This window comes from Sciurus carolinensis, chromosome 3 (assembly GCF_902686445.1).
Source record: "Sciurus carolinensis chromosome 3, mSciCar1.2, whole genome shotgun sequence".
In the NCBI taxonomy this organism is placed as follows: Eukaryota; Metazoa; Chordata; class Mammalia; order Rodentia; family Sciuridae; genus Sciurus; species Sciurus carolinensis.
Window position 1 is genome coordinate 51,785,592 of NC_062215.1, and position 16,066 is coordinate 51,801,657.

Consider the following 16,066-nt stretch of genomic DNA (forward strand, 5'->3'; position numbering starts at 1 on the left):
AAAAAAAAAAAAACCAACAGTCAGGCACTTGGAGCACAGTAGTTCCTGTGATCCCAGTGACTTGAGAGGCTGAGGCAGAAGGATGGCAAGTTCAAGGCCAGCCTATACTATAATCAACTTGGTGAGAACCTGTCTCAAAAACAAAAACAAAAAACAAAACAAAACAAAACTGGAGCTGTAGCTCAGTGGTAAAGCACCCACCCCTGGGTTTAACCACCAGTACCAAACAAACAAACAAAAAAGTAATATATAACCAGAATAACTATACTATTCTGAGGCTGGACATCTGAAATTGGAGGTCATGGTTAGCAGAAAATTCTGTAGCTAAGTATTAATTGTGCTGTATGCCAAGAACCAGTGATTTGTTTTACTGCCTAAATTTAAAACCCCTTACTACACCTTTCAGGCAGTTACCATTCAAGATATCACAAGAGGGGCTGGAGGTGTAACTCAGGGGTAGAGTCCTTGCCTTGCATGTGTGAGGCTCTGGTTTCAATCCCCAGCACCTTCATGAATAAAATGAAGATATCATAAAAGGTAGAAGAGAAAAAAGAATAGCAACATAACAACCTAAGAGTCAGGAAAATAACTGTCCAAACTGTATTTATTTGGTACCAGGGATTGAACCCAGGGCCACTGAGTCACATTCTCAGCCTCTTTTTGTATGGTATTTAGAGACAGGGTCTCACTGAGTTGCTAAGGTTGCCCTTGACCTCACAATCCTCCTGCCTCAGCCTCCTGAGCAGCTGGGATTACAGGTATGCACCACGACACCCAGCAGTTTTCAAACTTTCTTAAACAAGATGTTAATGGTGTACACATGTGATGTACCTCTATCATCAGTGACTGTAAATAACTGATGTTTATGAGTAAAAAAATGGAAATGAAAGACAATTCCGAAAAAATTCAAATGCTATGCTGGAACCAGGGAGGTCCAGTTCCACTGCCACCAGATGAAGACAAGACTCAAGAAGCAGAAAGATGGGAGCCAGGCTTGGTGGCCACGCCAGCACCTCTGGGAGGCTGAGGCAGGAGGATCGAGAATTCAAAGCCAGCCTCAGCAAAAGTGAGGCACTAAGCAACTTAGTGAGACCCTGTCTCTAAATAAAATACAAAATAGGGCTGGGCATGAGGCTCAGTGGTTGAGTACCCCTGAGTTCAATCCCGATAACAAACAAACAAACAACAACAACAACAACAAAACAGTGATATGGGAATAGAAGGAGTTTTAATGGCAGCAAGCCAGCAGGTAGAACACAGAGGGCCTTGATGCAAGTCCATTAGCCAGGGTCACAGGTGCACAAGCTTATATGGGAAGAGATGGGTGCAGGAAGCAGTGGTCCTTAACTCTTACAGTAATCATTTCTCTTGACGGTTGGTTTTCATGTTGGCCATAGGTCACTAGGTGTCCTTGTAAACCTAAAGAAAGATACTAATAGGGAGGTTGTTTGAGTGGTGTTGTTCTTTGATGTTTTCCTTTATTCTTCTTTCCAGGAAAAGCATCTAACTTAGTTGGTTAATTATTTGGGGAGAAGCAGTGGAAAAGCAGACTTGCTGGACCTAGAAGCTACTTAAGCCATTCACTGGTTTCAAAATCAAAACACTAATCAATGCCTTATTTTAAACATTTTAGAAAAAGAAAAGTAAATAAACTGACAAAAATATTTCATTTATGATCACAATAAAAGCCTTTAAATACCTGTGGAAAAAATAATTAGAAGTGTCCAGGACCCACAGCAATAAAATTACAAAGCTTTACTAAAGAAAAGGCAAAAAAAAAAAAAAAAAAAAGTGGGGAGAAGCAACAAAGATGAAAGAAGCATTATCATGAAAATGAAAAGTCTCCTGAATTAGTTAGTGTTGCATCTTGTTTTTTCTGATGCATTCAGTTATTATCTCTAGTAATTTTGAAGGGATTTTCATTTCATTTGCAAAATATGATAGTTTTACTCCTTTCCTTTCTTTGTGTATATCTTCCTTTCTCTTCTCAGATGGCTTTGTCAGAATTTTTAGAGCCAAGATAAATAAGGGAAATAATATGTCCTTGTCTTATTCCTGTTTTATAGAGGAACATTTCACACTTCTCCATTAAGTGTAATTTTGACTTTTGGTTTTCAACAGTTGCCTTTTGTCATGTTAAAGAGACAATCTTTTATTGCTTTCAGGAAGAATTTCAATGAAGAATCCCCTTTGGGTCTTTATGGAAATAATTATATGCATTTTTACAATTTTTTCAATAATATTATTGGGAATATTATTAAGCTCAAGCTGACTCTTGAGCTTTGGTGGCAAAGAAACTAGAAATGGTTAAAGCATATGTTCCTTTTAAAATTACATTATATTCTGATTGCTAAAATCTTATCTCAATTTTTTACAAATCCATTAATGCATGACCTTACTGTTTAAACTTCTATTATAATGTTATTCTTACTAGATGTGATAATCCAAATCTGCCTCATCAAAAAAAAAAAAGAGACAATTTAGAAAGAAAGTTAATAGCAATAGCAATAAAAAACTTAGGCAGTCCAACCTCACTAGGAAAAAAAATGCTAAATAAAATCATAATGAGATACCAAAATTCACAGCAAGTTTTAAGATAATCCCAGTTCAGAAAAAAAAGGGATACTTTTCTTGCACAGAAGTATAAATCAGTACAACTCTAAAATTTTATGTTCAAAGCCCAAATCCAATGAACTCAGGAAAGAGAAAGAAGATGGTCAGATATGAATAGTTCTGGATCTCTTCTTTCTTGTACTTTTCAGATTTTCTACATATATATATGTTGCTTTCATAATTAAAATGTGCATATCCAAATTATAACCACAATGAGATACCTCTGCACATTCACCAGAATGGCTAAAATGAAAAGTAAGAATAATATTAATGTTGGTAATGATGGGGACCCCTGGGAACTTATTTGTTTTTGGTACTAGGGATTTAATCCAGGGGTGTTTCATCACTTTCACCACTGAGCTACATCCCCAGCACCCTCCTTTTTAGTTTTCTTTCTTCCTTTCTTTTTTTTTTTATTTTCTTTCTTTCTTTTTTTTAATTTTGAGACAGAGTATCACTAATTTACTTAGGACCTTGTTAAATTGCTGAGGCTGGCCTTGAACTTGCTATCCTCCTGTCTCAGCCTCCTGAGTCATTGGGATTACAGGCATGTGTCACTGCACCAGCTGCCCTTAGAATTCTCAAGTATTACTTATAAATTGGTTCACCCACTTTGGTCTCACTAAATTGCACAGCCTGGGTCCTGGGCAGTGCGCGCGGGCGGGGCGGCGGGACCAGGCCGGCTGCGCGCGCAGAGGCTAGCGCAGGGGCAGGCCAAGATGGCGGCGGCCGTGTTCGGGGCGTCGCTGCGGGACTGCAGACCTGGAGTGCCGCAGGACTTGGCGCTTTGGCACCAGAGCCAGACCCAGGGGCCTCCTGATTACCCCAGCTTCGTGGAATCTGTGGATGAGTATCGCTTTGTGGAGCGCTTGTTACCTCCCACCAGCATCCCAAAGCCCCCAAAGCATGAACATTATCCCACCCCTAGTGGTTGGCAGCCTCCCAGAGATCCCCCACCCAACCTGCCCTACTTTGTGCGGTGTTCTCGAATGCACAACATCCATGTCTACAAGGACGTCACACATGGCAATCGCCAGATGACTATAATCCGGAAAGTGGAGGGGGATATCTGGGTCCTACAGAAGGATGTGGAGGATTTTCTGAGCCCACTGCTGGGGAAGACACCTATCACCCAGGTTAATGAGGTGACAGGTGCCCTGCGAGTCAAGGACTACTTTGATGAGCAGCTCAAAGCCTGGCTCCTTGAGAAGGGCTTCTGAAGCCCACCGAGCAACCTGCATGGTTGGCATAGTCCCCCATAGACTATGTTCAGGCGATCTTGGGAATTGAGAAGTATGTTGTAACCCCTGGGACAGGAAACAGAAAACAGGGCTAATGACTTGGGCAGGGCAGACTATGAGGGCTAAGACTATTGACCCAGGCCTTTCTTAAATCAAGAGGGAAACAGGTGTCCACTAGGGCAGAGCTGTCAAGCATGAGAGACCCACCTTGAACAGCCAAGCTAGGAGAGGACATTATCTGCTGTCCCTCCCCTCATTGTGGGACAGTCCATAAGATGGTGCCTGGGAGCTCCTCAAAGGCCAGTCCAAGACCATCCTCCCAGCCCAAGACCATCCTCCCAGCCTGTTGACCTGCACACAGGAAGTTGCAGGCCTTTCACTCCTGTGGGTCCTCCTCAGGAGCCAACAGACCTTCACTCTTTCCTCACTCTGGAGTCACAGGGGCCAAAGGCCTGAGGGTCATCCCCTGCCCTCAGACTGGCTAAGACAGGGTTTGGATCTGGCTTCTGTAATTGGTCTCTGACCTAAGGCAGGGTACTGATTCTCTCTGGGACTCAGTGTATATGTAAAATGGGTATGTCTTTGTAGTTATTTAATAATCAAGTGTCTACTCCTGGAAAGTACAGACCATTATCAATTCTATAGCCTCAGTAAGGAAAAGGAGCCCAACCCTAATACTGACACAGACCCCACCAGTCATTAATGCAAGTTTTTATTTGGCCATATATACAATTTAAGCTATTAAAATTTGTACGATATTTACAAATTAAATAATCATCTGGGAAAAAAAATTGCACAGCCTGGTCTCAAGCTTGGGATCCTTCCACCTCAGCCTCCCTAGTAGCTGGGATTACAGGCAGGCACTACCCCTTCCAGCTGTATGAACCGTTTAACCAAACAATTCTACTTCTAGGAAATTACCCAGAGGAAATAATTCAGGATCCTAGCACAAAGATTTATGTCCATAGATACTTACTGCAACAATAATGCATTGTATTAAAACCTTTAAAGAAACTCTTGTGGTCACTAGGCGCGGCAGCACATGCCTATAATTCCAGCTATTGGGGAAGCTGAGACAGGAGGATCTCAAGTTCAAGGCCAGCCTTGGCAACTTAGTGAGACCCTGTCTCAAACTTTAAAAAAAATAAATGAAAAGGGTTGGGAATTTTGCTTAGTGGTAGAGCACTCTAGGCTCAATCCTTAGTACTAGGAAGAAAGAAAAGAACTTATTATCCAAATGGAGGGGCCTGGTACAAAAACTTACAAGCATCAGTTATTCCCATGGTATGTGATATGTCTATGTGATGTAATATTCTGTAGGTACCAGAATTTAGGATATGGACTAGAGGTGCAGCTCACTGGTAAAGCACTTGCAAGGCCCTGGATTCAGTCCCCAGCACCACACACACCCAGGCTTCCAGGCCTAAAATGAATACTCATATTCACAATATAAATTTGTGTTTAACTAATAAATGGTGTAAATTAAACATGCAAAATAGTATGTACAGTGTCAGTATAATTATGTAGAAAACAAAAATATGTAAGAACAGGGACAAAAAACAAGAAAAAAGAGACTAACACTGTGTTGTCATTGACCCTGAAAATACAGCGTGTACAGGCAAATGCTTTTCACTAATGTCCTTCTTTTTTAGCATTGGAATTGAGACCTGGGTTGAGCTGGCCTCAGCACTCACCAAAACTCCAGATCTCCTTTGGGTTCAAGCAAATAAGCTCATTAGGAGGTTTCTAGAAACTGCCTGACTTTGATGGTTTCTTTAAGACTAGAATCTCCCTGTTGCAGCTGGAGTTCTTCAGAACTATCCTAAAACATCAAGAAGACAGACTCAAATTATTGCTTATGTCAGAAAAGTTTTCTTCCACCCTGTTAAGTGCATTTTGTGGGAGTGGTGCCGTGAATTAAACTGACAGAAGAAAGATTTGTGAGAACAAAGACAAAGCTTATTCCCATACTTACGTGGTAACTCAATGAAAAGTGGCTCAGGTCAATAACTAAAGGTAGGGGTTTATATACCCAATTTAACAGAAGAAAGGGAGTGGGAAGAGAAAGGCTTCTGAGGGAAGAATAAATGAGTTTCTTTAGGAATAACAAATAGACTTTTAGAGGGAACAAAACAGGAGATAAGATTATTTATGGTAATGTTTGTTTATGCAGGTGCCAGTGGTATGAAGAGGGGGTTTATGGTAGTTTCATTCTTGGTCTCCTTCCTGGGAGTGAAATAACCCAAAAGAAATGCTTTATGGTGGGCTGGGGTTGTAGCTTCAGTGGTAGAGCGCTTGCCTAGCATGTGTGAGGCACTGGGTTTGATTCGCAGCACCACATATAAATAAGTAAAATAAAGGCCCATTGAAAACTATAAGAATATTTAAAAAAAAAAAAAGGAAAGAAAAAAAGAAATGCTTTATGGTAGTCTCACTCCCAGAAGTTTCTGCTATTAGTCAGAAGTGGGTTGGCATGGGTGGTGGGGGCACGCAGTGGAGACTTTGGGTCTGACTCTCTCTGCATCTCTTGATTCCCAAATGTCTTCAGTTCAAAATTATTTTTGTGCCACTGTGATATAACTTGAATCTTTTCACTTGCCTAGAAAGAATATTTTGAAATACTATCCCTCTTTCTTACCGCTTTTCCTGTTAAACCTCAACCCTATCTCCAATCACTCTTCCAAGTATTCTGCATTCAATGCTTCAGGGAAAAAGGTGGCACATCTGAACACATAAAAAAAAAAAAAAAAAAAAAAAAAAAGATAAACTCTTGCTGACTTACTTATACTTTCAAAAAGTCTAGGCCACGTGGAGAACAGGAAGGAGTTTGGCACTCAGTCTGCCAGGGCAGGGCTCTTCATTCCCCGACACGGAGGAGAGAGAGAGGGGAAGGGAATGTGTGCTGAGTGCCCTTCATCCTCACACCAACATTTGACTGCTCGGGGACAGAATCAGAAATCCCAGATACATTTGGGGGTGGTTGGGTAAAGGGTAAGAATCGCAGAGAAGAAATGGCTGGTGATGTGCTCAGACCAGGAGCCCACTGTAGAGGTCCCATGGGGTTCCTGGTGATCAGGCCTGTGACAAAGACGAAAGGGCCTAGGTGGCCCCATAGAGTTTCCTCAGCACAGAGGGCTGAGGGAGCAACAGACTGGATTCCCAGAGGACGTGAAGGTTCCAAGAAGTCTCCAGCCTTGAAGAAGGTTCTGGGTTGGGAACACAGCACAAACTGCTGCAGTACCTGGGGCTCCAACTGGGATGAGGCAAAGATGACCCAAGTGTGATGTGATGGGAGGAGCATTGGGACAAGTTGGAAGTGTTACGAGAATCAGGTCTGTGCTAATCACAGTTCAAAGGTCAATCTGGAAACAAGAGTTGGTAGGAAAGAATTGGGTGTATTAAAGCCCTGAAGAAGATGGGGTGGGGGGCTGTTGTCCTCATAGCTTTATCTTCCAGAACTCAAGGGCACAAAGTTTAGAGGGAAAGTGTTGTGGGGTGCAACTTAAGAACAGACCAATCACCACTGAGAAATCCAAATTTGAGAGTCTTTATTAAGCTGGTCGGCTGACTGTCTCACACAATGCCCCAAAAATGGCTATTGGGAGAACAGCCCTGACCATAGGGTTACAGGGGTTTTTATACCACAAATCAATACATCAATCATAAGTGTCTGTTGCTATGATTTAAAATTACAAACTAACATCATGAGATCTGAAATCATTAGCAGAAGGGGGAAGTGGGTCAAAATGACCTTACTTAGGTACAAATTAAAGAATGATTATTAACATCTAGACAATCACTGTTGACATGGTACATTGTTTAGGAAAATAGAAATCAAAAAGAGAATAATTTTTCATTATACAAGAATTGCCGTTTTGTGTTGCCAAACATGTCATGCTAAGCAACTGTTGATGGGTACAGAGTCGGGGTGTTCCCTTGGGAGAAGCATTTCCTACATAACATGAAGTCTCAAGGTAAAATGGAGTCTGTTTAGTCATTGCCCATATAGCCTGGCCTATAACATTTCCATGGAGTCAAATATGTCAAACTCACAGAAAAAAGGTACATGGAGACAAGGGGCAGCATGATACATGTGGATCATGGTCTCCATCACCCAGAGCAAGTATCTCCTTTGTTTTCTTTTTTTCTGACCTGAGCGCCACATCACAGTGGACCTTGACCTCCTGTAGACTAGTTCCTGCATTTTCCTAAAATAGACATATTTCTTTTCTGCAAGTTAAAGCTCACAGCCATGTACTTGCTTTGTGTGCATGGCGCTGGGGATGGAACTCAGGGCCCCACACATGCTGGGCAAGCACTCTGCCACTGAGCCACATCCCCAGCCCTGCGGTCTTCATACTTGTGTTAGTTGATGCATGAAGACTGAGAAGGCACAATACAAAGGTCACCAGATGGTCTGGGTTCTGGAAATCGGAAGAAAGATTATATAGCACTTAACAACTTAACCATTGAGGTGCAGCTTCTCTTTTGTAGCATGCTGACAAAAGGGTGGGAGTATAAACCTGTGAGAAGATTAGAGAAGCCTGGCATGGTAATGGTCACACACCTGTAATCCCAGCTACTCCAGAGGCTAAGGCAGGAGGATCACAAGTTCAAGGCCAGCCTGAGTACTACTAAGACCCTGTCTTAAAATTTAAAAAACAAACAAACAAACAAATAAAAACAAATAAGCAAAAAACCAACACAGGGCCGGGGGTGTAGTTCAGTGGTAAAGAACCCCCAGTTCAATCCCCAGTACCAAAAACCAACAAAACAAAAACCCTTTCTCGAAATAAAATAAAATTAAAAAGGGCTAGGGATGTTATTCTGTGGAGAGCGCTTGCCTTGTATGCCAGAGGCACTGGGTTCAATCCCCAATACTGAAAAAAAAAAAAGTAATGAGATGCAATTAGAGGGAAAATGTATGATGAGAATTATATGCACAGAATAATTCCAATTATGTGTGTGCATGAATTAAAAACTAGAATAAAGTATGACTCTTCTATAATAAACAAGAATAAGCAAGCTTTATAATAGAAAATCAAGTTTTAAAACTCCATTTAACAATGATTAATTGAGCAAATACTTCCTGCCAGGCTGCATACTTAAAGCCTGTAACACCAAGCTAAAGAATCCAGCCCTGCTGGGCACTGTGGCACATACCTGTAATCTCTGTGGCTCAGGAGGCTGAGGCAGGAGGATGGCAAGTTCAAGGGTAGCCTCAACAATTTAGCAAGGCCCTAAACAATTTAGTGAGACCCTGTCTCAAAATAAAATATATAAGCCAAGCTTGGTGGCAAACACCTGTAATCCCAGTGGCTCAGGAGGTCGAGGCAGGAGGATCAAGAGTTCAAAGCCAGGGGCTGGGGCTGGGGCTCAGTGGTAGAGCACTTGTCTAGCATGTGTGAGGCACTGAGTTCAATTCTCAGCACCACATATAAATAAATGAATAAAATAAAGATCTATCAACATCTAAAAAATCTTTCTTAAAATAAATGTTCAAAGCCAGCCTCAGCAATTTAGTGAGGTCCTAAGCAACTAAGCAAGACCCTGTCTCTAAATAAAATATTAAAAAGGACTGGGGGTGTGGCTCAATGATTAAGTAGGTTCAAGGTTCAATCTCCAATACTAAAAACAAAACAAAACAAATAAAAGAAAAACCCCAACCCAGCTCTACTTAAAATCTATTGGGAATAATTAGCTGGGTATAAGTGGCATCTGCCTATAGTCCCAGCTACTCATCACCTTGAGCCTAGGAGTTTGAGGCCAGCCTGGGAAACAGTGAGACCCCATCTCAAAAAAACCCCAAAAATCAAATGGGAAAAATGGACATGAAAACAAACTGTTTAATTCTGAGCATGAGTCCATAAACAGCCTCAAGCTTAAACCCAACAGAAGCCCATCGAATGCTAAAGTTTTGACCCATCAGCCCCATCTGTTTTCCATATTTGTCTCAATTGTTTTATTCTACTTTTTTAAATAAAAAGTTGATATTCAAAAATATACACAAATTAAAAACACCATTTGAATACCATGAAACATCTTGAAATGTTGGTTCATTTGCTGATATGCAAAAGCCCAAATCCAGACTTGAAAGGCAGTTTTGAGCCAAACATATATAAATTACAAATTGTGATCTGTCTAAAAGATACACATTAAAAAGTCGGGGATGTGGGTTAGGGATATGGCTCAGTGGTAGAGCATTTGCCTAGCATGTGGAAGGTCTTGAGTTTGATTGTCATCAATCAAACTGAAAAAAAAAAGGTTGAAGTTGACTCGTTTTGAGGACTGACCCCAAGTATGCCCTCATCAGACACATTCCCACCTCCTGGGACAAAGGCTTATGAGAAATATGTGATAAACTGAGAGTGAGAAGCATCTTTTGTTCCAGAACTTACATAATGCTTAATTTTATATCAACTTGTCTGGGCTGATGCACCCAGCTATTTGATCAAATATTATTCTAGATGTTTCTGTAAGCATCCATGAATTTCTTGCTTAGACTTGGGTCCCATACCCAAGATATCTCATTATGTGTTTGCAAATATTTCAAAAGCTGGAAAAAAAAATCCTGAAATCCAAAACACTTCTGGTCCTAAGCATTTTGGATAAAAATTCTCAACTTGTATACATATATATATTTGTACATATTTACATGTACATATGAGATTAATACTGAAATGAGCAGACTTTTAGTAAAGCAGATGACACACACTCCGTAGTGTAGGTGGGCCTTGTCCAATCAGTTGAAGGTCTTCCTATGTAAAAGATTGACTTCCCCGAGCAAGAAAGAATTCTGCCAGCAGACAGCCTTTGATCAAATTGAAGCTCTTACCTGGGTCTGCAGCCTGCCAGTCAACCATGCTGATTTTGGACTTGCCAAGCCTTCACAATTCTGTGAGTCAATTCCTTCAATAATGCTCTGTCCATACACACACAGACACATGTACAAGTTAAAAATTCCTTATAACCAGAAGTGTTTCCAGTTTCAGATCTTTTTCCCCCAGATTTTGGAATATTTCCATGCACATAATGCAATATCTTGGGTAGGGGACCCAAGTTTAAACCTGAAATTCATTTATATTTAGTATGCATCTTATACACAAAGACCAATTGTAATTTTGTGCAAAATTTTAAAGAATTTTATGTACGAAACAAAGTTTCATGATGTAGAATTTTCCACTTGTGGGGTTACATCAGAGCTCAAAAACTTTCAGATTTTGGAGCATTTTGGATTTCAAATTTTAAGATTAGAGGTATACACACACACACACACACACACACACACACACACACCCCTGTTGGTTCTGCTTCTCTGGAGAACCCTGATTAATACACCCTATAAATACTCTTTCTTCTATTTATCCTCACTGAAGACCCTCCAGGTTAAAATAAACCTTAATAAAATGCACAAACACTCAGTCTGTGTTGTGGGTTCTTCCTCAGCCAACTCATTGTTGCCCAAAGGCAGAGGCTCAAGCGGTCTACAGAGGCCCACAGAGGCCTACATTGATGTGGTAAAAGCACAGCTGCCTGGTGTCAGTGTCTAGAACCTTTCTTTTAAAATCACTTCCAAAAGGAGATAGTAAGACCTACTCACCAAATTTTCACCATCCAACATGATTGTTACTTCGTTGTTGCTGTTGGAAATGGAACCCAGGGCCTCTCACAAGTTAGCCAAGTGCTATCACGGAGCTATATTCACAGCCTTTACACTGTGATGTGATTTTTTTTTTTTGCGGTGCTGGGGAGCGAACCCAGGGCCTTGTGCTTGCAAGGCAAGCACTCTACTGACTGAGCTATCTCCCCAGACCTACACTGTGATTTTTAAAGAAAATTCAAGTATGTGGTAAAGTAAAATTTAAACAGTGAAAAGCAGTACCAAAAGAAAAAAGAAAAATCCTAGTGAAAACAGCTCAGAAGACAAAGGAAGCCCAGGACACTGCCTTTCTTTCTTTTCTTTTCTTTTTTTTTTTAAAGACTCCTGAAATGTTAATAAATAAATAAATAAAAATAAAGAGAATGATAAAATTAAAATTTTAGATGAAGTTTTTTGATAAAAATTTCAACTTTAACATTTTAAATGGATGCTTTTTTCATCCTGACTTTTAAGCACACACACACAATTTAAGATGCTACTAGTGAGAGAACTTGGAGACTTGTAGAGGATGCACAGTGTAAAATATTGCAGGTGTTTTTTGACTGTCAGACACCCTAGTCTTTCATCGCTGCGCAGTTGGCCTGCCCTTCCTGTGCAGTCCTCCGTTCTCTAAGCTGCTGCACAGCCCCAGCTCCCGCTATTTCCTGTAGTCCCACAGCTCCCAGTTTCCACAGAGTGGCCATACTGGTTTCCTTCTCATCTTCCCTAGTCAGTAACTTAATAAAATGTGACGCATGAACAACACACATTCATGTAAGATCAATTTCATGGGTTTGTTCATGATAGCTGGTATCTTTCTAGTCCTTTCTCCTTGCATTTTATTAGTATGTCTGTATACATATAGTTTTACACAGTTACATGTATACATGAAGTTCATTTTTCTAACACAAATGCAATAATGTATGTATTTTTCTTCCTTACTATGAAATATTTTATATACAAGAAGAAATAGACTCAATATGTATGTATAAAGTCACTAACAACCTTGGTAATCACCAGCCAGTGGGAGGAGTGGAGCCTTATTTGCCCTCCAAAGACCCCAGAGTGCTCTCCTCATGTCACCTTCTCCCTGCCCAGGGGTTACAGTGATGCTGAATTTGGTGCATATTACTTCCTCACTTTTTTCTTATTAGTTGTACCAGGCAACACATAATTCCTAAACAGAACAACATTTATTCCTATCTAGGTTAGTGTTTTCCTCCAAAGAAGTGCTGCTTATTTTTTATTACTTATCTCTTTGCATATTTCATGCAGCATAAATGTTATTTTGAAATTTTAATTTGCTGGGTGTGAACATGTTGGTTTTTAAAACATCAATTTCATGGGTTGGGGGACGTTACACAGTGGTAGAGCTCTGTGAGGCCCTAGATTCAATTCTCAGTACTACCACCAACAACAAATTAACTTTAAAGAGCACAGCTAAGCAAGCATCAAAATCAGTAAACCTGTCTCCAATCCTCAGATTTGTCCATTTCATCGGTTGTCTCAATGAACTCCTTCCTCCACAGCAAAATGATCCTGTTCCGGATCACGGACCATGTTTACTTTTAGCGTTTCTTCTGTCAGTTTTGGTCTGGAACATTTCCTTTGTCTTTTCGTGACTTTCATAACCTTGACAATTTAGAAAATTACAGGCCAATCGTTTTGAAGAATGTCCCGCGATTTGGGTGTTTCTTCATCACTAAATTCAGATTATGGGTCTTAGACAGGAATTGTGAAGAGATGCCCCAGCATCCTATTAGTGGCACATGATTTAGATTTGACCCATTAATGATGAGATTCACTCAGATCACTCGATTAAGCTGGTTCAGAGTTCTCTGCTGTAAGGTTACTCTTTCCCCATCATAATTAATAAGTACTTTATGTACATGGTGGGGCACTTTTTTTATTTGTTTGTTTATTGATTGATTGATTACAGCAATGGGAATGGGACCCAGGGCTTCGCATGTTAGGCAAATGCTCTATCACTGATCTACATCCCTAGTGTTCCCCCAAGGGTACTGTAAAACCATGTAAATACCCTGTACCTTATCAGATCGTGAATTTATTAACATTTATATTCATAGGGACTCATGATTTCTGATTTTTTTCCATGGAGTAACGCCTTGCTATCATGATTTATTGTGAGGCTCAAGTTGTAGAGCTGGCTTCTGTGATATTTTGCCAAGTCCCTGTCTTTCTTTGAGCATATCCTTACTTTCCACCTTGACATGATTTTCCAGGCTTATCTTGTATTTTCCCTGGTGTGAAGTCAGCCATTTTTCCAAGGAGCCCTGCTTCCTTCTTTGTAAAGAATATGTAAGAGACAAGATCTGGATCCTGAGAGTATTCATTATTAATGGGGTTGTTATGCATTGAATTAGTCCCCCTGAAACATATATTGAGATTCTAACTCCCATTCACCTGCTTGTGACATTACAGTAGTCCCCCCTTATCCACGAGGGATGCCCGCAACTACAGTAATAAACCCGGCATAGACTATGTCTTCTTTTCCCCTATGCATGTATGATAAAGTTTAATTCATAAGTTAGGCACAGTAAGTTAATGACAATTATAATAATATATGGTATTGTAATAAAAATAGTGCAATGTTCTCTCTCTCTCTCTCTCTCTCTCTCTCTCTCTCTCTCTCAAAATTCTTGGTGTGTGTGTGCGGTACTAGGGATTGAACCCAGGACCTCACAAGCACTCGACCCCTGAGTTACATCCCCAATCCCTCAAAACATCTTACTGTACCATACTCAACCCTTTTCTTCTTGCGATGATGTGAGATGACACTATACCTTTGAAGGAGATGATATGAGACAGTGTTACACTACTACCTAAGTCACTTGAAGCTGGGTGCGGTGGGGCACACCTGTAGTCCCAGCTACTTGGGAGGCTGAGGCAATAGGGTCACTTGAGCCCAGAGGTTTGTGGTCAGCCTGGGGAACAGAGTGAGACTCTGTCTCTAAACAGCAACATCAACAAAACAAAGTTACTTAAATTATTTCTGGAATTTCCCTTTTCATATTTTTGAACTGTGGTTGACCAAGGATAACAGAATGCAGAAAGCCACACTGCTACCAGGTACAGTGGTGCCTCAGCTCAGGAGGCTGAGGCAGGAGGATCGCGAGTTCAAGTTGGCCTCAGCCACTTAGGGAGGCCCTAAGCAACTTAGTGAGACCCTGTCTCTAAATAAAGTATAAAAAAGGGCCATGGATGTGGTTCAGTGGTTAAGTACCCCTGGGTTTAATCTCCCTCACCAAGAAGAAAGAAGAAAGAAAGGAAGAAAAGAAAGCCATACTACTTATAGGAGGGTTGCCTGTATTGGAAACAGAGTTTTGTAATCAAGTTAAGATGAGGTCATACTGATTAGGCTCAGCTGTAAATACAATGGATGGATCTCCTTATGAGAAGGTCATGGGAGGACATAGCGACATGACACACACAATGACGGAGGCAGGGATAGGAAGTGATGCTTCTACAAGCCAAGAAAGATCAAGGATGCTGGCAACACCAGGAGAAGCCAAGAAGACACAAGGAACATCCTCTCCTGGAGCCTTCACAGAGGGCATAGCCCCTGCCAGCACCTCAATTTCAGACTTCGGGCTTCCAGAATGATAAGAAAATAAATTTATGTTGTTTTTAAGCCACCCAGTTTATGATAATGTGATAGTGGCCATGGGAAATATGGAGGGATATTACTAAGAAATATGTGAATGTATTCACACCAACTTACTTTCATCAATATTTCCATGTCTGTCTCTATACATCGAAAACCCTAAGTCTACACAGATGTATTCAGGGTTCATTACAGCTTTCACCTTTCCATATTTGTAAATCCTATATCCCACAGTGAGAAACCTCGCTCCCATTATTTGCCATATATCCATGTATTTGATCCATCCCCCATGGATGACAATCTCCACCACGTCCTCCTTCACACAGCGGCTCTGTCTCACTCTGCTCATGCTCTGACACCTGGCCAGGTCATTCTGCCAGAGGGACATTCTCCTCAGAGCCTGGCCCTCCCCTGTGTGGATCCCCTCCTCACCCTCACATCCCAGGCCCCACTGGACTGCTACATCCTGATTTTTAATATAGTACCTTAAAAATATGCTGTGAATTTTCTTCTGCAATCTGCATTTTCCACTCAACATTATTCTTTTTTCTTTTTTAAAAATTTGTTCTTTTTAGTTCCACTCGACATTTATTAGCAAACTTTATACCCACTGATGCATATAACTTTAATTCATCTACATGTGCCGTTGTGGGATATTTTATTACTCTATATGGACAATCCATTGTTTGCAGGTTTTGGCTATGACATCTATCTGTATAATTGTCTCCTGGTGCACACACAGGCAGGAATTTTTTCTAGGGCACATCCCTGGGGATGAATTCACTGCATTGTAGAGTGTGTGCCTCATCACATATATTAGGTAATGCCAAAATGTTTCCCAAAATGGTCTGGTTCTCTCACCAACTGAGCTTAAGTAGAGCTTCTGTTGCTCATCATTCTCAGCAAGACTTGATACACTTAGACTCTAAAAATGTTGCATCTTGGATG

General features: G+C 40.8%; 1 protein-coding gene across 1 annotated transcript; it reads left to right on the forward strand.

Moving 5' to 3' along the window:
• The first annotated feature begins 3,332 nt into the window (after positions 1-3,332).
• LOC124978971 (39S ribosomal protein L49, mitochondrial-like) lies at positions 3,333-3,833 on the forward strand. Its single transcript, XM_047542965.1, has one exon. The coding sequence runs from the start codon at positions 3,333-3,335 to the stop codon at positions 3,831-3,833; it is 501 nt and encodes a 166-aa protein (XP_047398921.1).
• Positions 3,834-16,066: the final 12,233 nt, after the last annotated feature.